A 20,326-nucleotide genomic window follows, 5' to 3' on the forward strand; every position below is an offset into this window, starting at 1 on the left:
CAGTCACATCTGAGCGCTGGGGTGTCCCTGCCCGGCCGTGGCCCACGCGGAAACTCAGGCCGCGGAGCAGGAAGGGTGGGCCGGCACAACCCTTGGACACCCTCGGCCCCAGCCCCGGTCCTGACGAGAAGGCAACCCCTGGGGTAAATCCAAGAGTGGAGAAGGGAGGGCGGGTCACCGTGGCCCCACAGCGGGGTGGGGGTGGGAGTGGGGGGGGGCCTGGGACCGCGAGAGACACAAGAAAACGGAGAGGAAAGCTCTGAAGATGGAGCCCCGCCCAGGCCCACGGAGATCAGGGCTCCGGCAGGGGTCACGGTTGCCTCAAGGGGACCCCGACCTGTTTGATTTGGGCCCCGTTTCTCTGCAAAACCAGAGCAACGCCCACGTCAAGGTAAAGGCAATGGCGGCGCCTTCTCTACCTTGTTTGCCTAGAAAGTACCGGGGATGGAACCCGCCGGGTGAGCTCGGCTGTTCACCAAACTTAGAACCCGTAACCCGAGACCCACGCGGGTAAACCCCGGGCGCACACAGGAGGCGCCACAGAGGCGGTCAGGGCCAAGGCGGGTGTTGGGAGGTGACACAGAAATTGCAGGAAAGGCATCGGATGACAGGACTCAAGAGGAGCTAGGACATTGTAGGGCCTGGCTCCGGAGGGCGGGGCCTAGCTTTGGAGGGCGGGGCCTGGCTCCAGAGGGCGGGGCCTGGCTCTGGAGGGCGTGGCCTGGCTCCGGAGGGCGGGGCCTGGCTTTGGAGGGTGTGGCCTGGCTCCGGAGGGCGGGGCCTGGCTCCGGAGGGCGGGGCCTGGCTCTGGAGGGCGGGGCCCGGGAAGCGGGCAGACAGGACTGCGCCCTGCGCCTTGGCATCAGGAAAGGCACCTGGATAGACTGTCCGCCCAGCCGTTCTGTCCTTAGTCACTTCCTCCGCGGCCTCTTGGCCTCTGCGCTCTGTTTCAGAGTGAACCCTGCTCTGCACTGCAACCGGCAGACGCGGTTCAGAAACGCCAAGGCCGCCCGCAGCCTGGCGCTGGCTGAGGTCCACTGTGAACCAGGAGGTCGGGGCACAGGCCCGGGCTGCGGGCTCCATCCCCAATGGGGGGTGCGCAGGAGGCAGTGATCCAATCCGTGATTCCCTCTCATCATGGATGTTTCTCTCCCTCTCCCCTTCTCCCTCCCCGTCTCTGAAATGAGTGACAGTGTATTTTAAAGACCCCGAAGCTGTAGGATGAAACAGTGCCAGCTGTGCTCTCCTATCCTAGGACCTGGCGCTCGGCCAGCCTGCTAGTCCCTGGGCGGCGAGTCCTGAGGTTCGGGCGCTTGGAGAGGAAAGAAGGGCAGAGCCTGGGAGGCCCCGGGCGGGGGAGGGGGCCGGGGAGGGTGCTGGGTGGTGGGGGCGGGGTGGGGGGGAAAGAGGGGCCCCCCCGCGGTACCTGAGCAGACCACGCCTGCGTCCTCGAGGTGCCGGCAGTGGTGCCGGGTCCAGCCGGCATGCGCGCAGCTCCCCAGCGCGTCCTCGGCGCCCGCGCAGCGCACCCGGTCCAGCAGGATGGGCCCGGCGCCGGGGCCGAAGCGGGCGCGCCCCGGGGCGCTGAGCGCGCGGCCGCAGCCCAGGAGGCGGCACACGACGCGGGCGTTGCGGAGGCTCCAGCCGTCATCGCACACGGTGCCCCACGCGCCCCGGTGCCAGACCTCCACGCGGCCCTCGCAGGGGTCGTGCCCGCCCGCCAGGCGCAGGGTCCGGTCTGCGGGCGAGGGAGCCAGTGTCAGCGGGCAGGGTGCCCCCCCCCCCCCGGGGTCCCTTGTCGGGTACAATGGGAACCAGTCACCCTGCGCTCAGAGCCCGGTGTGTCCTTTCTCCCTCCTTCTCCCCCCGCCCCCTTCTCTCTGTGGATCTTTCACAAAAAGCAAACCCTCATGAACTGGACCCTCAGGCCCCGGCCGTGATGGCGCCTGCTTCTCCGGGTCCCTGAGCTCAGTCCACACAAGCAGCCAAACACCGAAGGAAAGCAAACAGCGCGGGTTCAGTACCTTAGCTCCGGGGTGGGCCCCCCTGGGAGCCGTGAGGAATGCGGAACCCGGGTCCACCTGGGGCCGCGAGTCCACGTCTCACTTTACCAAGTGCCGGGCCACTCAGGGCATGTGGGCGATGGGCATCCCTGGGCGGCTCCATGCTGGCCCCCCTCCCCCACCCCGCCCCTCCCTGTCCCCCCAGCTGCCTCTGTTCACAACTATAAGCCTGACGGGCCCCTCTGCTGGGCCCTGGGAGGCGGGGGTGTTGGCTCTGCTGGGAGCTCGCTGGGCGCAGACAGCAGAGGAGCCAGCCTACCTGGTGGCGGGGGCTCTTGGCCTGAGGTGGGGGTTGTCTCTGCAAACAAAGAAGAACCAACTCAAACGCCCACAGTTGGCAGAACCCCGGGGAGCAGTGGGCAGAAGCTGTCCCAGCCGGTTCTCCAGGCGCCAGAGTCTAGTGGGCGTTGGGGTGGCGGCAGGTCACGCACCGCCCGCGAGGTGGGTGTGGGCCCGGCCTTCTGGCCACCCGGGCACAGCTGTCCCTGGTCGGGCACCAGCCTGTCCGGATGAGCAGAGAGAGCCAGCGGCTGCACGCCCCTGGGAGGGAAGCTGGGCCTTCACTTACGGTGGGTTACACTGTGGGCACCTCTTGGGTACAGTGTGGGCCACGCTGATGGACGCTCAGCTATGGCTGCCCGTCAGCTCTGCGACGGGGAGGCCCCCGGCACAGGAACCACGACCCCTGCAAGGACCCCCGGCTGGGAGCAAGCCGCTCCGAGTTCCTGCCCTGATGCCAGATAACCCAGTTCCTCCCGAACGTCCCCCAAAGCCGCCTCCCAGCGCTGGGCTCAGAGGAAGCGGAACCTTTCGTAGTTCAGCTCCAGGCCCAGATGAGCCACAGAACCAGCCACGGCTGCTGACGTCAGGACCAGCTGCCTGGAATAATGACCCCTGTCCCGGTGCCGCCACTCAATCAGGGGGACCCCGACCCCGAGAGGCCACACCCGGAAAGTTGCAGAACGTTCTATTGTTCTATCGAGATCTTCCCCTGGGGCCTCCCTGACTTCTCCCCCTTAAAGCCCTCAGGACGAGGACCCAGTGCCCTCCCTCCCGCAGCACGTCCTCGCCTCTCCCTCCCCCGCCCCCCAGGCACCTTACCCACAGCTTCCTCGCCCCCCAGCTCCCAGGGCCCCTCCTTTGCCTCCGCCCACTTCCCCTCGGAATCACTTCGACCCCGTGATCCCCCCAACCCATGTTCTCTCTAAAAATAGTTGGTACAAATGTCCGTTTGTCAAACAGAAAGAGGGAGAGTGGATCGTGTTTAACTGAAGAGACGGGACAGCAGGAAACCTTACCGGAGGGGGCGTCCGCGTCGGCGGCGGTGGACGGGGCGTCTGTGTGGACACAGGGAAGGGACACTCACACATGCGGGAAAGGACACTCGTTGTGCCTTTTCTCCGATGTTGACTTTGTGGACAAAACAGTCACTAAGGCCCAGCCAGCGGGGCTCAGGGGCTGAGTGTCCACCTGTGAACCAGGAGGTCCGGGTTCGATTCCCGGTCCGGGCGCAGGCCTGGGTTGTGGGCTCCGCCCCCAGGAGGGGGCGTGCAGGAGGCAGCCCATCCAGGATCCTCTCTCATCACTGATGTTTCTCTCTCTCCCTCTCCCTTCCTCTCTGACATCAATCAGAGTCTATATTTTTAAAAATGGTCCCTCCGCAGACCATTCTCTAACTAGAACATGACGAGTAGGAAGCTGGTCTCGTGGATTTGCACGTCGTGGTCGCGGCGAGCGAGCCTTACCGGGCGGGGGTGGGGGGGTCCCGTCTGTGGGGCTGGCGGAGGCATCTGCAGAAAGAGGAGGGGGGCTCACACTCCAGCCAGGGGACCCTGAGTTCTGTCTGTACTGAGTCTGCTGGGGACGCGCCCATGAGCAGCCCAGTCTGACAGCCAGAGCGGCAAGGAGGGCCCCTCAGGCAGACAGGGTTTACCTGGTGTGGGGGTCGGGGCCGTGGACACGGGAGCTGCAAGTGAACAGAAACACGATGGCAATGAGACAGCCGTCCGGGCCCAGTGACTCTGCCAGATGCGGGAGGCGTAAGGGCGGCTGTCCTGCGTCCCCGACAGGGTCCACACAGCCACCTCCACCCCCTCCACTGCCTCCTCGCCACCCCTCCACCCTCGGGGCTCCATTCCTCTCGCTGCCTTGAAGGTCGAGGGCAACACCATTGCTCCAAGTCTCCCCACCGTGTGTGGGTAACTAACCAGGACTCTGCAGACCTCAGAGCCAGGAGGTCACAGTTCGAATCCTGGTCCCGCACAGGCTGGGCTGCGGGTTTGATCCCCAGTAGGGGGCGTGCAGGAGGCAGCCGATCCAGGATTCTCTCTCATCATTGATGCGTGTCTGTCTGTCTGTCTGTCTGTCTCTCTCTCTCTCTCTCCCTCTCTCTCCCTTCCTCTCTGAAATCAATAAAAATACTTTTTTTAAAGCAAGAAAGAAAATAAAATTACCAGGCAGGGTGGTTATTCCTGAGGCTGATGCTGAAAGTGTCAAACAGAACAGAAACGAAAATAAGATAAAATCCAAACAAAAACCCCACCCACCAACAGGAAATGTAGCCGATACTGCTTTTCCTAAAACATATATTCCTCAGAGACACTACAGTTAGATAAAGGTGACTTCCGAATGCGAATTAAACATAAGAAAGGGCTCATGGATGAGACTGAAACGGAGATCAGGGTGCACATGCCCAGGCTGTGGGCTCGATCCCCAGTGGGGGGCGCGCAGGAGGCAGCCAATCCGTGATTCTCTCTCATCATTGATGTTTCTCTCTCCCCCTTCTTCTCTGAAATCAATAAAAAAAAGAGAGATATTTAAAACAAAACAAAACTCAGGGACCATAAAGTGTGATGGAAACTTCCTCGCCCTTGTCTTCACCTCACCCATCGGAACCTCATCTCCCCCGGCCCTCAAGGCGGGGTGGGGGTGGGAGGCGGCCCTGGGCTGCAGAGGGACCTGGAGGGGGTGGGAGCCGCAGGTGTCAGCTCCACACGTTGCTTAGCAACAACAGGTGAGAACCAGGCTGTACCCGGTTCATTCACGCTGGCCCCCGGTGAGGCCTCGGCAGCAATCGCTCCACAGAAAACCTCCACGAGAAGGCGATGAGACTCGCACCCAGAAAAGCTGCTCCCGGAACCCCACACCTTCCCGGCAGGGGCGCAGCCCCTGGTTTGTTTGTTTTTTAAATATATTTTTACTGATTTCAGAGAGGAAGGGAGAGGGAGAGAGAAACATCAATGATGAGAGAGAATCATAGACTGGCTTCCTCCTGCACACCCCACACTGGGGATCGAGCCCACAACTCAGGCCTGTGCCCTGACTGGGAATCGGACCCTGACCTCCTGGTTCACAGGTCAACGCTCAACCACTGAGCCACACGGCCGGGCCCGTGTATGCGTTTGCTCCTGGGATCTGAGCCAGGGGACAGGCTGTGACACTGGGCACGCTCGAACTCCTGCGACCAGGTCCTGGGGTGCTAAGTCTGAGGGCTCCCGGGACAGGGACTGGCCGTGCTGACACTGGGAAAATTCTAGGTGAACGGGGCCCAGGCGTTCCCTGACCTGGCCCGAGGCTTTCCTGCCTGGCGGACACATCCTGCTGCCCGGAGGGGAGTGGTGGGGGGTGAGGGGTCCCCATACCTGCGCAGACGGCCCCGGCATCCTCCTGGTGCCCGCAGTTGTGCACCGACAGGCCGAGGTGGTGGCACCGCCCCAGGCTGGTCTCGCTGCCCGTGCACCACACGTCGTCCAGGAAGATGGGGCCGGAGCCGGCCCCAAACAGCCCGCTCCCCGGGGCCGCCAGGGCCGCCCCGCAGCCCAGCTGCCGGCACACCACCTGGGCGGCGGGCAGGCCCCACAGGTCGTCGCACACGGTCCCCCAGGCGCCGTCATGGTGGATCTCCACGCGGCCCTCGCACCGGCTCCGCCCGGCCGCCAGCCTCACCACGGGCAGATCTGCGGACAGCGTTTCCGTTAGCGGTTCCTACCTGGCGCTCGCTGTCCAGGCAGCACGCGGCCCCGGGGACACCCTGGGCCTGACTCTCTTGTATCTGAGATTTGGCACACACTACAGCCTTCTCCTCACGGGCGTTCCTTTCCGGGACCCCAGCCACGCGCTGGCTGCATAGGAGGCTCAGGCCCCTAACACCACTGCTTCGTCCTCTTTGGGTGCCATTTCTTAGGCTGTTTCTTCAAAAATTTAAAATGATTCAGCCGAATGCCTGGGTCTCGGGCTTTGCATGTCTAAGCCAGGGCCCTTTTAGAACATGATGAAATTCTTAGAATAAAATCAATTTCACTTTCCTTGAACTTAGACGTTACAAGGCGTTTACTGGAGGAGGTTGGGGTGGGAACGGCCAGCAGAGGGAGAGAGTGAGGAAGTGGCCGGGTGACCCGACCCCTGGACCCAAGGCAGGCAGGTGGTCCTCAGATGCCGAGCCACAGAGGTCGGGGCGGTTCCGAGGGTCCCGTGGAGAAGGGCCCGTGTCTGCCCTGTGAGGGTCGGGGCCTTCCTGATGCTACGAGGGCGGGCGGACTTGAGTCTCCTTGGTGAGGAGAGACCACGCTGCACCGGCTGGCCGCTGGTGGGCACACGCCTGTTTCACGCAGCCCCGGGGTCACGGCAGTCATGTTGGCTACAGATGCCGGGACCGGCCTAAGAAACGCCGTCACAGAATTAACGATGGGCAGTACCTAGTGGGTGGGAACCCCGTGGCTGCTCCCCAGGAGCCGAAGAAACTGCACGGAGAAAAGAAAAACACGCATCAGCACGTCCCAAACAAACAGCGAAACCTCATGCTCGTCTCAAAGGCCATCGAAACCACATGCGCGAGTTTGCCTTTAGTGACATCAGAGAGAAAGGGAGGGAGAGGGAGAGACAGAAGCATCAATGATGAGAGAGCGTCATGGATTGGCCGCCTCCTGCTCGCCCCACACCGGGGATGGAGCCCCCAACCTGGGCCTGTGCCCTGGCCGGGAATCGAACCCTGACCTCCTGGGTCCTAGGTTGACGCTCAGCCCCTGAGCCATGTCAGGCCCACCTTCTTAATAACATTCGGGAAGATTCCATACTTTCCTGGTTACTTTTTAAAATTCTAATGGTGGTAAAATACACATCACACTTTCTCTCTCAGAAATGCCGGAGGTGTCCTGAGCTGAGACTCTGCCAAGGGAGGCCGGGGGCGAGCAGGCAAGCTCACCTGTCGGCGTGGGCACCTCTGTCGGCTCCGGAGAGGGTGCTGAGGACGGAGAGAAGACGGGAGAAGCAAGTCACACCGAGGTGCCATCAGCGTGGGCGGCCCCGTGAGTCACCCACAGTTTCTGAGTTTAAATGGATCCCCCAAGTCCCTTCTCTGTGGGGACCTCCCTCCATCGCCTGAATGGCGTGTCCACCGCCGACTGACACAAGCTCAAGAAAGGCAAAGCGCGGAGGTGGACAGATATTCCTCAAAAACAGACGCACGCCAGCCCAGCTGATAGCTCAGTGGTTAGAGCATCGGCCTGCAGCCTGAGGGGTCACGGGTTCGATCCCTGGCCCTGTCAGGGCACATGCAGGAGGCAACCAATCCATGTCTCTCTCACACTGATGATTTTCTCTCTCCGTGTCCCTCCCCATTCCTTCCACTCTCTCTAAAAATCAATGGAAAAATATTCCCAGGTGAGGATTAACACCACCACCACCAGAACCACCACCAGAACCACCACCAGAACCACCACCTCCACCACCACCACCACCACCGCCACCACCAGAGCCACCACCAGAACCAGATTACTTTACAGTGTGGGAGGCGGTGGGTATGGTGGGAGGCGTGTGGGGGGTGTGGGAGGCGGTGGGTATGGTGGGAGGTGTGTGGGGGGTGTGGGAGGCGGTGGGTATGGTGGGAGGTGTGTGGGGGGTGTGGGAGGCGGAGGGTATGGGGTGGGAGGTGTGTGGGGGGTGTGGGAGGCGGCGGGTATGGGGTGGGAGGCGGGCGTGGGGTGTGGGAGGCGGTGGGTATGGGGTGGGAGGCGTGTGGGGGGTGTGGGAGGCGGCGGGTATGGGGTGGGAGGCGGGCGTGGGGTGTGGGAGGCGGTGGGTATGGGGTGGGAGGCGGGCGTGGGGTGTGGGAGGCAGTGGGTATGGTGGGAGGCGTGTGGGGGGTGTGGGAGGCGGTGGGTATGGTGGGAGGCATGTGGGGGGTGTGGGAGGCAGTGGGTATGGTGGGAGGCGTGTGGGGTGTCGGAGGCGGTCGCTATGGTGGGGTGGGGTCATGCAGGGACCCTTGTGCGGCTGAGGCTTGGGAAACTGGCCGAGGGACCGTCCAGGGGGAAGGCCCTGTCGCCCGGCTCCGAGCCAGGCTCACCCGCGCAGGTGACGCCCGCGTCCTCGTGGTGCCCACAGTTGTGGGAGAGCCAGTTGCTGTGCAGGCAGCGGCCCAGCCCGCCCTCCGTGCCCTCGCACTCCACGTCGTCCAGGGCGATGGGGCCGCGGCCTGGGCCGAAGTGCGCACTCCCGGGGGCCGCCAGGGCCCGGCCACAGCCCAGCTGCCGGCACACCACCCGGGCATCGCGCAGGTCCCAGCCGTCGTCGCACACGGTGGCCCAGATGCCGAAGACGAGCAGCTCCACGCGGCCCTCGCATGGGTGGCTGCCGTTGGTCAGCCTGACGGCCGCCTCTGGGGATGGACAGCGGTCACTGCCGGGCGCTCCCCCCCAATCCCAGCTGCAGCCCGGCTGGTGCCGCTCAGTGGTTGAGCGCTGACCTCGGAACCAGGAGGTCACATTTATTTTTTTTTAATTTAATATATTATATTGATTTTTTACAGAGAGGAAGGGAGAGGGATAGAGAGTTAGAAACATCAATGAGAGAGAACATCGATCAGCTGCCTCCTGCACGCCCCCTACTGGGGATGTGCCTGCAACCAAGGTACATGCCCTTGACCAGAATCGAACCTGGGACCCTTCAGTCCGCAGCCTGACGCTCCATTCACTGAGCCACACCGGTCAGGGCCAGGAGGTCACGTTTCAATTCCTGGTCTGGGCACATGCCCGGGTTGCAGCTCAATCCCTAGTCGGGGCCATGCAGGAGGCAACCGGTCAGTGAGTCCCTCTCCTCATGGATGTTTCTCTCTCTCCTCTCCTTTCCTCTCTGAAATCAAACATATATTTTTTAAATAAATAAATAGGAAAGAAAGAAAGAAAGCGGAGGTACCTGTATGGGGGCTGTCAGCAGTCGAGTCTGAAAATACACAGAGAAAAACGGTACCATGAGCGAGGACTCGGCTCCAGAACATTCCCTCACAACACGTGGAACTACCAACCCTCGTGCTGTGCCTTCCTGGTGCCGAGGGGGCGGAGCGGACTCCGGCTCTTTCAGGGTTTGGACGGTCACACCCACGTGCAGCCGGGGAGGCCGGGTGCAGCGTGTGGAGGGCTCGCCTGGGTTTCTGTTCCTGCTCCGCAGCGTCCACAGCCAGACCGTCACGCATGGGCACGCGACCCCCCTCCCCCCAGCAGACATGCACGCGGGACCCCCCTGGCCCGGAGCTGCGTTCCCGCAAACCTGCACTCTCCCTCCCGCCTGCCTCTCTCCCTCCCTCGTGGCTCCCACCCCACACTCTTGTCATCGCTAATGAGCGCATTGCTCTTGTTAATGAGCAAGAGAGAGAGAGAGAGAGAGAGAGAGAGAGAGAGAGAGAGAGAGAAAGAATTAAAGTCGCTCAGCCCTGATTTCAGGATCAAGGAGCAGCCAGAATTCACGCAGGTCAGGGGCCTGGGCGGGTGGCAGTGCGTGGAGGGCGGTACCTGTGGGTCCTGCTGTGGGGTTGCCATCGACACCTGTGCAGAGACAGAAGGGAGACGGCGGATGCACTAAGGCAGGCACATGGCCCTGGCCGGTGTGGCTCAGTGGATAGGGCGTCGGCCTGCGGACTGAAGGGTCCCGGGTTCGATTCCGGTCAAGGGCAGGTACTTGGGTTGCAGGCTCCTCCCTGGCCCGGGTCGGAGCTCATGCAGGAGGCAACCAATGGATGTGTTTCTCTCACATCGGTGTTTCTCTCTGTCTCTCCCTCTCCCTTCTACTCTCTCTAAAAATCAATGGAAAAATAACCCGGGGGGAGGATTAACCAAAATAAACACAGAAATACATGTAAAGGGACCGTAAAAGAACTAACCGGTGCCAGGGGGCCTACACCAGTCATAAACCAGGGCACTCCAGCAAGTCAGGCCCCCTGCCCAGGTCCCCGGGTTCATAGGTCACTGCTCAACCACTGAGCCACGGGCCGGGCCAGCGTCCCTTTAAAATTCTCAGATGCATCCTGAGCGGAGGAAACATCACCCGGCCCCCCTGTGTGACCCCCCCATCCCCCACCCCCGCCGGAGCCCAGGGCTCTGACTGCCCCATGTCCCGCTGGGACCCGCCCTGGCTCTCTGTGTGGAACCAGCCGCTGCAGGTGGTGGCCGGGCGGCAGGGGGGGGGGGGCGGGGGCTGCTGGGGTCACACGGATGCCACTGGGGTCAGCACTGAGGGTGGGCCCCACAGGCCAGGTCTGGGAGGCGGCTCTTCCCTCAGCAGCAAAGGACGCAAGGGGGGCGCATCCCCGAGGTCTGCGCAGGGACACCTACCGCTCCCGCTCTTGCTCTCATCGCTCTCCTCGCTCTCGTCGCTCTCCTCGCTCTCCTCGCTCTGGTCCGGCTGCACGACGCTCTCGGCCGGCTCCACAGCGCGGTACAGGGCGTAGAACCCCGTGCGGGTGACAGCCGCGTCGCTCCTGAACACGAGGGTCAGGACGTTGGAGGAGGAGAGGAAGGTGAGGGCCGCCCCGGCACAGAACTTGCCCATGGACAGCGAGGCCTGCTGCCGGCCGTCGAACACCTCGATGAAGTCGTAGGGGCACCCGAGGGCGTCCTCCAACCTGGGGGGCAAGGCGGAGTTAGCGCCCGGGACCCGCGGAAGTGTCTCAGATACAGTCGGGGTTGGCCTTGTGTCCAGCCAGAAACTGCCGTCCTCCCGGCCACCTCCTTCCAGCCCCCCACCCCGCTGGGGGACCTCACCCCTAAATAGCGCTGGAACCTGCGCTCCTGCCCTTTCCAGGGGGACCCCAGGCCAGTCAGCCTCTCATCATGCCCTGCTCGCTCCTTTTCAGCCCCCAGCCCCCCACTCTCTGGCTCCCAGTCTCTCACCACCTCCCTCTCTGCCTCCCGGAGGCTCCGGCTCCAGGCGCTGAGGGAGGCTGGGTCCCTCTAACTGCCCAGAGCACTCCCACCCCCCAGGCTCCAGGCGCTGAGGGAGGCCCGGTCCCTCTAACCGCCTGGAGGTGGAGGAAGCAGAGCTCACCGCAGCCTCGGGACGGTCAGCAACACGAGGAGCCCCTGAACCACGCGGATCTCCCAGACGCACCGCACGTCCGTGGGGTAGTTGGCGGGGTACCAGGGGCTGGAGAAGGAGCCCACGGGGCCGGACATGTCTCCCCCACAGGAGCTGCTGCCTCCTGTGAAGTTGGACGGAGCCCACGTGGCTCCCCAGGCCTGGGCTCTGCCTTTGCCCAGGCGCGGGAGCCAGAATTCCCCCAGGCGCAACAGTGAGTCGCAAAATGGGAACGGATGGAGCTGGTATAGACAGAGCAGACTGTGCCCGGGAGGGAGGGAGGGAGGGGACCGAGGTATGAGGGGTCGGCAGGACCCTACAATGATTGCCGGGGAGACCGGAAGTGGGATCGGATGTGTAGGTGGCAGGGCGGGGTGTCCAGCCATCCTTTATCCATGATCTCCCAGTTCCCTGCCGCGCAAGCCGGGGGACCCCAACCCCTCTGTGAGGGCGCCAGCCCCCAGTTCCTCCCTCGCGGCAGCCGGACACAGGCGCCCTCTGTGGATGCATGACCAAAGGGACCCCGTCCTTCGCAGGGGATGCTTCCGCTGAAAGGGAGTTATTACCTGGTGGCGTAGAAGCTTGAGGAAACACAGCTGCAAAAACCAAAGCCAGAGGCAATCAGGAGAGCTGAGCATCCTCCCTGCAGCTCAGCATCCTCCCAGCTCAGCACCCTTTCTCCCAGCTCAGCCTCCTCCCAGCTCAGCCTCCTCCCAGCCATGGATGCTGAAGCCCAGCCAAATGCTCCCGCCCTCCCCCCCCTGTGCTGCCCGGAGGGGAGCGTCTGGGATGTAATTTTTCTGGGAAACGTCGCTCTTAGCTGGTTGGCCGAGCCACTGGCACTCCCCTGTGGCTGCCCCCGGGGACCCGTGGATGGTATCGAAGCCATAACAGAACTGGTGACCGGGTGTGGCCCCTGAGACTCTGTTGGGACTGGTCCAGGGTGTGGTCTGGACACTGGGGATTTTAAAAGTTCCCTGGGCTGGCCTAGCATCTGGGTCACTACCCCCCGGTGTCCAGGTCAGGACCCAGGTCAGACTCCTGATTCGCTTCCAGGGAGGTGCCTGACCCACCTGGGGGTGTGGGAGTCCCGTCCGGAGCCCAGTCCCCAACACCTGCACGTGGAGAAAAGGTAAACTCAGGAGCCCACACTACATCCTATGAAGATAAAGAAGGGGTGACTTCTCCCGGCCGGGGGGCTCAGGGGTTGAGCGCCGACCTACGAGCCAGGAGATCTAGGTTCGATTCCCGGTCAGGACACAGGCCCAGGTTGCAGGCTTGATCCCCAGTGTGGGGCGTGCCGGAGGCAGCCAATCCGTGATTCTCATCATTGATGTTTCTCTCCCTCTCCCTCTCCCTCTCTCTCTGAAGTCAATAAAAATCTATTTTTTAAAAAAGGTTTTCCAGCTGCCATGACCGTGGCTAACAAACAGAAGGGGGCTGGTCTCCAGCACTTGCCCCTGGGCCTGGCCGGGCAGGGCCTCCGCGGACACTGGTGGGCGAGTGACTGATGATCTCAAGTCAGTGAACGGCCAGACTTCAAATGTTGGATCTTAGCCTCCCCGAGGGAAACACGCCTCTGAGGGTCAAATATATGAGGAAATTCCTTGCCCAGAGCAAACACACCCCACCCCACCCCCACCCTCACTCCCACTCCCAGCCCCACCCCCACCTCACCGCGCCGCCAGGGGCTCACTACTTGGCTTTCTGAAAAAGTTACGGGGTTCCCGCAACGGCCCCTGGGCGCCAGAGTCCCCTGGGCGGTAGGCAGCGTGCTGGCCGGGTGCAGATTGGCCCCGGCCCTGGAGTGACCGCCTGGAGTGACCGCCCAGGGCCATGGCTGAGAGACGCCCCACGCCTCTGGCTCGGGTGAGTCTAGGGAAGGCGGTGGGGTGGCGCGGAGAGAAGCAGATTCTCGGGCAGGCGGGCTTCAGGTCAGCACCCTGGACAGTTCCCGCCCAGCACCATGGACAGCTCCATCCCAGCACCCTGGACAGCTCCCCTCCCAGCACCATGGACAGCTCCCGCCCTGCGGGAGGACAGTGAGGGTGCGGGGACAGCACCTCCAGCCCCACTGCTCAGGGAGGAGGCGCAGCCGCCTTCACACACAGGCTGTGCCTCTCGCTTCACCTGCCCAGCTGGCACTCTTAGTGGGAAAGCCAGCGGCTGCAGGGCAGAGCCCTGGGACTAAGGCTGAGGGTCAACACTGAACCCAGGCCCGGCTGGTGTGGGTCAGTGGTCGAGTGCTGACCTAGGAACCGGGAGGTCACGGCCTGACTCCTGGTCAGCGCACAGGCCCAGGTTGTGGGCTCGATCCCCAGTACGAGGTGTGCAGGAGGCAGCCAATCCATGGTTCTCTCTCATTATTCATGTTTCTTTCTCTCTCCCTCTCCCTTCCGCTCTGAAGTCAATAAATAAATATTTTAAAAATTCCTTTAATTCTTAAAAAACAAAACTGCATCCCAGGCATCTGCTGATAGGGAAGTCCCTCCAGTTAGAAAACTGTTCTGTCTTTTTTAAAAATCCTCACCTGAGGATATTTCTCCCATTGATTTCTAGACAGTGTGGAAGGGAGGGGGAGAGGCAGAGAGAGAAACATCGATTGGTTGCCTCCTGCAGGGGCTGGGGATGGAGTCTGCAACCGGGGTTCGTGTCCTTGAACCCCTTGACTAGAATCAACCCCTGAGCCAAAACGGCCAGGGTTGTCCTGTCTTTTCAGAACTACCGGGACCTCCTACCTGGCTCGCCCTCATCCGGCGGAATCACGTCGAACAGCGCGTAGAAGCCGGAGTTGGTGACCACAAAGTCGCTCCGGAAGACCACGGTCACGATGGAGGAGGAGGAGAAGACCAGCAGAGCTCCCGGGGCACAGAACCGGCCCAGGGAGAGCGAGGCGATCCTGGGCCCGTCGAAGATCTCCACCGAGTCGAAGGGGCACCCCGGGAGGTCTTCCAGGCTGGGGTGGGGGCAAAGCGGAGAGTTAGCACCCCGCTGGGGCCGCCCTGACCGAAAAGCGCACACAGTAGGACAGTCCCGGGATTCCACGTCTGGTCATGGTTTACATTGCGCAGGACATGTGACATATCGACTCCCTTTCTCAGATGTGACCAGCACTCTGGTCCCTTTGAGGAACGAGTGAGGCTGGTGGTTACGACTGGGTCACAGGCGTGCTCAAGGCTGTGTCCTTACCTCAGGCTCGGAATCAGGAGTTTGATGCGGGATTTTTTATCCACGTGGATCTCCCAGACGCACTGGGTGTCGGTTGGGTAGTTTTCCGGGTACCGGGGGCTGGAAAACGAGCCGGGGAGCCTGGTCAGCACCCCTCCACAGGAGCCACTTCCTCCTGCAACAACAGGGGACACCTGCGTGACCGCAATGACCCGGCCCCACCCCCGGTGGGTGCCGTGGGCAGCAGTGCCCCCTGGTGGGCACACACGAGGCCGTCTGCGCAGACCTTCAGCCTAAAGGCCTCCTGGGAAGGAGTGTCCTTTCGTCTCATTCTGATGAGTGAGATGGAGTTTCCATTTCAAGGCAAACGAGCGATTACCTGTTATGTGATCCTGAGATGCCGTGGGACCACCTAGAAGGAAAACAAGGGGTGATAGTTGTGATGGACAGACGGCTCCTCTCGCCCCACACGGGCTCCTCCATCCGTGACCCATGAAGTGAGAGAACCACAGACGAACGTGCATTTGCCTGTCTGTGCCCTTGACCCTCACCCGGGCCCTTTAACAGACAGCCCGACCCCTCAGTCACGACATGAAGCCGCGTCCCCAGCAGCGCCCGGAACACGCCAGTGACAGGTGACCTGCGTGTGTTGTCTGAGACTCTGTGGGCACAGAGCAAAGAGCAGGAGACGGAGCTCGACCCTCCCAGCTCCGCTGGTCAGGCAGCCTCCGGTCGCCCCAGTCCTCAGCCGGGAAGAGGAGTGAACTCACTCAGGCAGGCCCTAGGATGCCTGCGGCCCAGCGGCCCCGACTGTCCTTGCAATGAAGTGAAGTGCCTCTTCATTCACCTCCAGCGCCCCCTCAGGATTCACACAGCATGTGCGGGCCTGGCTTTTCTCACCTTTGTGTGTGTGTTTCAAATGTTGACTATATAACATGTGGATGCTTTATTTTTTACTTTTTAAAGTTATTTCAGAGAAGAAGGAAAAGGGAGAGAGAGATAGAAACATCAACGATGAGAAAGAATCATGAATCGGCTGCCTCTTGCACGCCCTCGACTGGGCATCAAGTGCACAGCCCGGGCCTGTGCCCTGACACTCAACCGCTAAGCCACACCGGCCGGGCTAAACTTTGGTTTTTATTACACACGAATATTATTCAATCAGTAAGTTATAAGGTCTTTGAAAACAGGCGGAAGTCACAAGGTCCCCAAGAGGGTGAACGTAGGGGCCAGGCTGGTTCCACCATTAAATTCCTGAGTGAAAGATACTTAACCTTTCTGAGCCTCAAACTTCTCTTCTGTGAAATACAATAGCAGATCCCTTTTTGCAGGATTGTCCTGGGGGCAACCAGTAATCTGAGCAAAATGTCGCCCCCTCTCTGCTCCGGTTTTGTCTGGTCTTTGTGTAGCAGGGGCCGATGGGCAGTGTGGTCACTGAGATTGGTGCCCAAGAGAGTAACAGCTTGAGTTCAAATCCACTGGCGAGTCCTGGGTACATTACTAACTTCCTTGTCTCAATGTACTTATCTGAAAAATGGGAATAATCAGAGTCCTTACCTCAAAGGTTGTTGTGGGGATTAAATGAGTTATAAATGCAAAGAGCTCAGAACAGTGTGTGGTTCTCAACATTCATCCATATTTGATATTATTATTATTATTATTATTATTATTATTATTATTATTATAAAAGTTGCTTGGACTAGAAAGACATGGACATACCTGGAGGTGTGGGAGGAGACAGGTCTTCTGCATCTAGGAGCATAATGAGAAGAGGTCTCTCTCATTAGTGAATCTGAAGTGTGCAGGACATGGGGTACGGGCATGGGTGGGGGACAAAGGGGAAGGGACCATGGTCTTTCAGAGACCAGAGCACCAGACCTGCCCCTGGGCCAGTCCAGGCCTCCTCTGGCAGAGTCCTTGGTCTCGGGGGGCAGGGGACTCAGGGTTGGATTGCCTGTCCCCTCTAATCCTGAATCACCTGGGATATGTGTTAAAATGCAGACTCCAGAGCCCCTTCTCAAACCGAGTTAGTCATCACCTCCAGGGTCAGGATCCTGCATCCTGCATTGCCATGCCCCGGGTGGGCAGGTGCATATGAATATCTGAGACCGCCCCCCCCCCAATGCCATCTATAGCTGCCCTTGGGAGGGTGTATGTCTGAGCCCAGGACCAGGGAGAAGCTTGAGGATTGTTTGATGAAAGAATGAGCATATGGATGAAGGGATGGAGGGAGGGGGTGGAGGGATGGAGGGATGGAGGGATGGATGGAAGGATGGAGGGAGGGAGGGATGGACAAATGGATGGACGGAGGGATGGAGGGAGGGAGGGATGGATGGATGGATGGATGGATAGAAGGATGGATGAAAGGATGGATGGATGCATGGATGGATGGATGGATGGATGGATGGATGGATGGAAGGAAGGAAGGATGGATGGATGGATAGAAGGAAGGATGGATGGATGGATGGATAGAGGGATGGATGACATTCCATCTGGGATGCATGGTTTCACATGCTTTCACCCACAACACCTGAAAGGATTATCTGAGAGGGGAGGGACTACCAGAGCAGGTGACGCCAGCATCCTCATGGTGGCCGCAGTTGTGCTCCGCCCAGCCCGAGTGCACGCATTGGCCCAGGTGGCGCTCCGCCCCCGAGCACTGGACGTTGTCCAGGAGGATCTCCCCAGAGCCCGGGCCGAAGTGGGCCTTCCCCAGGGCAGCGATGGCCCTGCCGCAGCCCAACTGCCGGCACACAACCGCAGCCTCGTTCAGGTCCCACAGGTCGTCGCACACGGTGCCCCAGGCCCCCTGGCGGAGGACCTCCATGCGCCCTGAGCATGGGCCGGAGCCGCCCGCCAGCCGCAGCTCCGGCCAGTCCCCTGTGGACAGAGACCTCGTGACGACTGCTGTTGGGGATGCTGCACACTCCCCACGAGCTGGTTGGGCTCCCGGCCCTGCACCATCAGGGATGGAGGACTTGGCAAGAGGTCAGTCAACTGGTCAACCTCCCGGGTTTGATAAATCATTAGGATTGTCAAATGCCATTTAGCCCAGCCCGGCCAGCATGGCTCAGTAACTGAGCATCGACCTATGAACCCGGAGGTCACAGTTCCATTCCTTGTTGGGGCACAGGCCCGGGTTGTGGGCTCGATCCCCAGTGTGGGGCGTGCAGGAGGCAGCCGATCCATGATTCCCTCTCATCATTGACGTTTCTATCTCTCTCTCCCTCTCCCTTCCTCTCTGAAATCAATAAAAACATATTTTAAAACTGTCCATTAACTGAATAATTATTGGGCCACTCTGGGCAAATGCAGAACATGAATAATGTGCACAGTGATCTGTGGTTTTTTGAGGCGCTGTGTGTGCACATGTGTGTGTGCGTGTGTTCATGCGTGTGCGTGTGTGTGTTCACCTTTGTAGTAACTCAGGAAGAACATCAGTTTACCAACTTTATCTACGAGGAAACTGATAGTTGAGGCCAAGCGGCTCCCCCGCAACCTCACGCCTGGTGAGTAATAGCTCTAAACGCAGGTCTAACTCCAAAGGTCACTGCTTTTCTTTCTTCTCTGCTGCTCTAGCTCCCTGCCTCCAGGGTGTCTGACGCTCCGCTCCCCTTAAAATGTCACTGGTGACATGGAGGTGCGTCAACTATGACCACACGTGGCCACAGAAAGGGAAGATAGGGTCCCACTAGAGGGCCGTGGAACCTGCTCAGGGTTTGAAAACTTCGAAAGGCTCTGAAAAAATGAACTCTGCTCCCCCTGGATGCGAGAGCCCAATGTGGCCAGGGGTTTGAATGGCCCTGCAGAGTTTGAAAACAGTCACCTGGCCCATTTGCAAATAGACGAACCACGTGCAGTTGGTCCAGTTTCTGCCCAGGAAGCAGGTACAAAGGCGGGTACCGGGAGGAAAGGCACCTGGTCACGGGTGGGTGCACTCAGGGCTTACCTGGCCTTGCTGTCACCATCGTGGGTGTTGCTGCTGGGATGGCTGTGGATACAAGAAAACCTCCTTAAATAAAAAGGGAGGACGTGGACGAGACAAGAAGGCAGCATTCCGAGACAGCTCTCCATGCCAGATGCTGGCAGAGTCACTCTCCCTGTCTTCTCTACAAGAAGTGACCTCCACCCGGCCGGCCTGGCTCAGTGGGTGAGCGTCCACCTATGAACCAGGAGGTCAGGGTTCGATTCCCGGTCAGGGCACACGCCTGGATTGTGGGCTCAGTCCCCAGTGTGGGGCATGCAGGGGGCAGCCAATTGGTGACTCTCATTATTGATGTTTCTCTCTCTCCCCCTCTCCCTTCCTCTCTGAAATCAATAATAAATATATTTTTAAAAAAGAAGTAACCTCTGAGATCAGACTTTCTTTACATGGGGGTCTTGATGTTTCTCAGATGTGTGGGATCCAACAGAAGTAATCCTGCCTTTTCCTGCCCCGACCCTGGACATACGACAGTTAAGTCGTGCCGTTCTGTGCTGGAGGCACCCACAATCGGTGCTGCTGCTTCTTTTGTGGTTTCCACTTTCCCTATTGTGGGGTGTCTGGTTAGGTGTGTTCACTGCTTTTGACAGGAAACCAAATCAACGACGGTCAACATGCAGGGACCCGGTGGTCGATCTGTGTAACCCTGTTCCACTGTGAGTGAGCATCATACGTGTGCAAATGCGTGTGGACAGACCTCTCAGCTGCGGTAGATACGTGCAGGCGATTAGCAGACGTGTGTGAAAGGGATCGGATTATGACAGTAACCGCGCCAGGGGTGGGGACAGAGGCAGACACGGAACTAGGAGCGAAGGTTAAGTAACAACAGTAGAAGGACTCACTGATGAGCTGGGGGGTCTGTGGAACCGGCTCTGCAAACACAAGAAAACCGTCATCAATAACCGTCCAAAGTCGCCCTGGCCTGGCCGCTCCGTGGTGAGAGCGCCATCCCGATACGCCAAGGTCGCAGGGGAGACCCCGGCCAGGGCACAGACAGGGGTCAGCCACGAGCGCATGAATAAATGGACCAACAGTGTGTCTCTCTCTCTAAAATTTAAACCGTCAATCAGCAACCGTGTCACGTCAATCGCGGCGACTTCCCTGATCTACTTGTGACGCAGAGCGCCAGGGCGCCGGGCGCTTGCTAGCAGGAGGCTGTGTTGAGGGGCATGTCGGCCGAGGCCGAGGCTGAAAGGCCGTCCCTGAGCTCAGCCCCGCTCAGGGGTCACTAGTGCAGGGCCCATCGCTGGGAGGCCGCGGGGCATGACTGACGCTCTCCAGCCTCGGTTTCCTCACCTGTCAAAGGGGTTTGCATGAGGATCGGAGGAGGCAGCACATGCAAAGTGCTCAGGATGTGGCCCGGCTCAAAAGAGGCATCTGGTCGACGCCAGCTGTTCCTCCGACCATGGCTGCTGCCACCCCCAACCTCGGCACATGCGGTTCATCAGGACCCTCGGTCCAGCCCCTGGCGGCCTCCGCCCCACACACCTTGCCCATCCCACCTGTGCTCCCGCGGCCTCTCCCCTGCTGGGCCTCCTGCTTCTCTGCTCACAGCCTCACCAGGTTTAAAGACAAACCTAAGCCCGGCCGACGTGGCTCAGTGGTTGAGCGTCGACCTATGAACCAGGAGGTCACGGTTTGATTCCCGGTCAGGACATGTGCCCGGGTTGCAGGCTCCATCCCCAGTAGGGAGCATGCAGGAGGCACCTGATCCATAAATCTCTCTCATCATTGATGTTTCTAACTCTCCCTCTCCCTTCCTCTCTGA

At 60.4% G+C, this 20,326-nt stretch overlaps 2 protein-coding genes across 2 annotated transcripts in view; both read right to left on the bottom strand.

The window, feature by feature from the left end:
- Nucleotides 1-1,277: 1,277 nt before the first annotated feature.
- LOC132214681 (scavenger receptor cysteine-rich domain-containing group B protein-like) lies at nt 1,278-3,433 on the bottom strand. The gene is made up of 4 exons (XM_059661997.1): nt 3,362-3,433; nt 2,323-2,361; nt 1,427-1,823; nt 1,278-1,312 (listed from the first exon to the last, which is right to left on the bottom strand). Exons 1-4 carry the CDS (start codon nt 3,431-3,433, stop codon nt 1,278-1,280), a joined length of 543 nt encoding a protein of 180 aa, XP_059517980.1.
- Nucleotides 3,434-3,804: 371 nt separating this feature from the next.
- The window catches only part of DMBT1 (deleted in malignant brain tumors 1), a 256,667-nt gene continuing 240,145 nt past the window's right edge, over nt 3,805-20,326 (bottom strand). Inside the window, exons 46-54 of the mRNA XM_059661998.1 lie at nt 17,139-17,456; nt 16,296-16,328; nt 14,956-14,988; nt 14,598-14,751; nt 14,147-14,364; nt 8,407-8,718; nt 5,705-6,019; nt 3,997-4,084; nt 3,805-3,853 (exon numbers count right to left, since the gene is read on the bottom strand). Of these exons, the coding sequence (XP_059517981.1) occupies nt 3,805-3,853; nt 3,997-4,084; nt 5,705-6,019; nt 8,407-8,718; nt 14,147-14,364; nt 14,598-14,751; nt 14,956-14,988; nt 16,296-16,328; nt 17,139-17,456 (1,520 nt within the window). The remainder of the gene's footprint in view (nt 3,854-3,996; nt 4,085-5,704; nt 6,020-8,406; nt 8,719-14,146; nt 14,365-14,597; nt 14,752-14,955; nt 14,989-16,295; nt 16,329-17,138; nt 17,457-20,326) is intronic.

Source organism: Myotis daubentonii, chromosome 13, assembly GCF_963259705.1.
Source record: "Myotis daubentonii chromosome 13, mMyoDau2.1, whole genome shotgun sequence".
NCBI lineage: Eukaryota > Metazoa > Chordata > Mammalia > Chiroptera > Vespertilionidae > Myotis > Myotis daubentonii.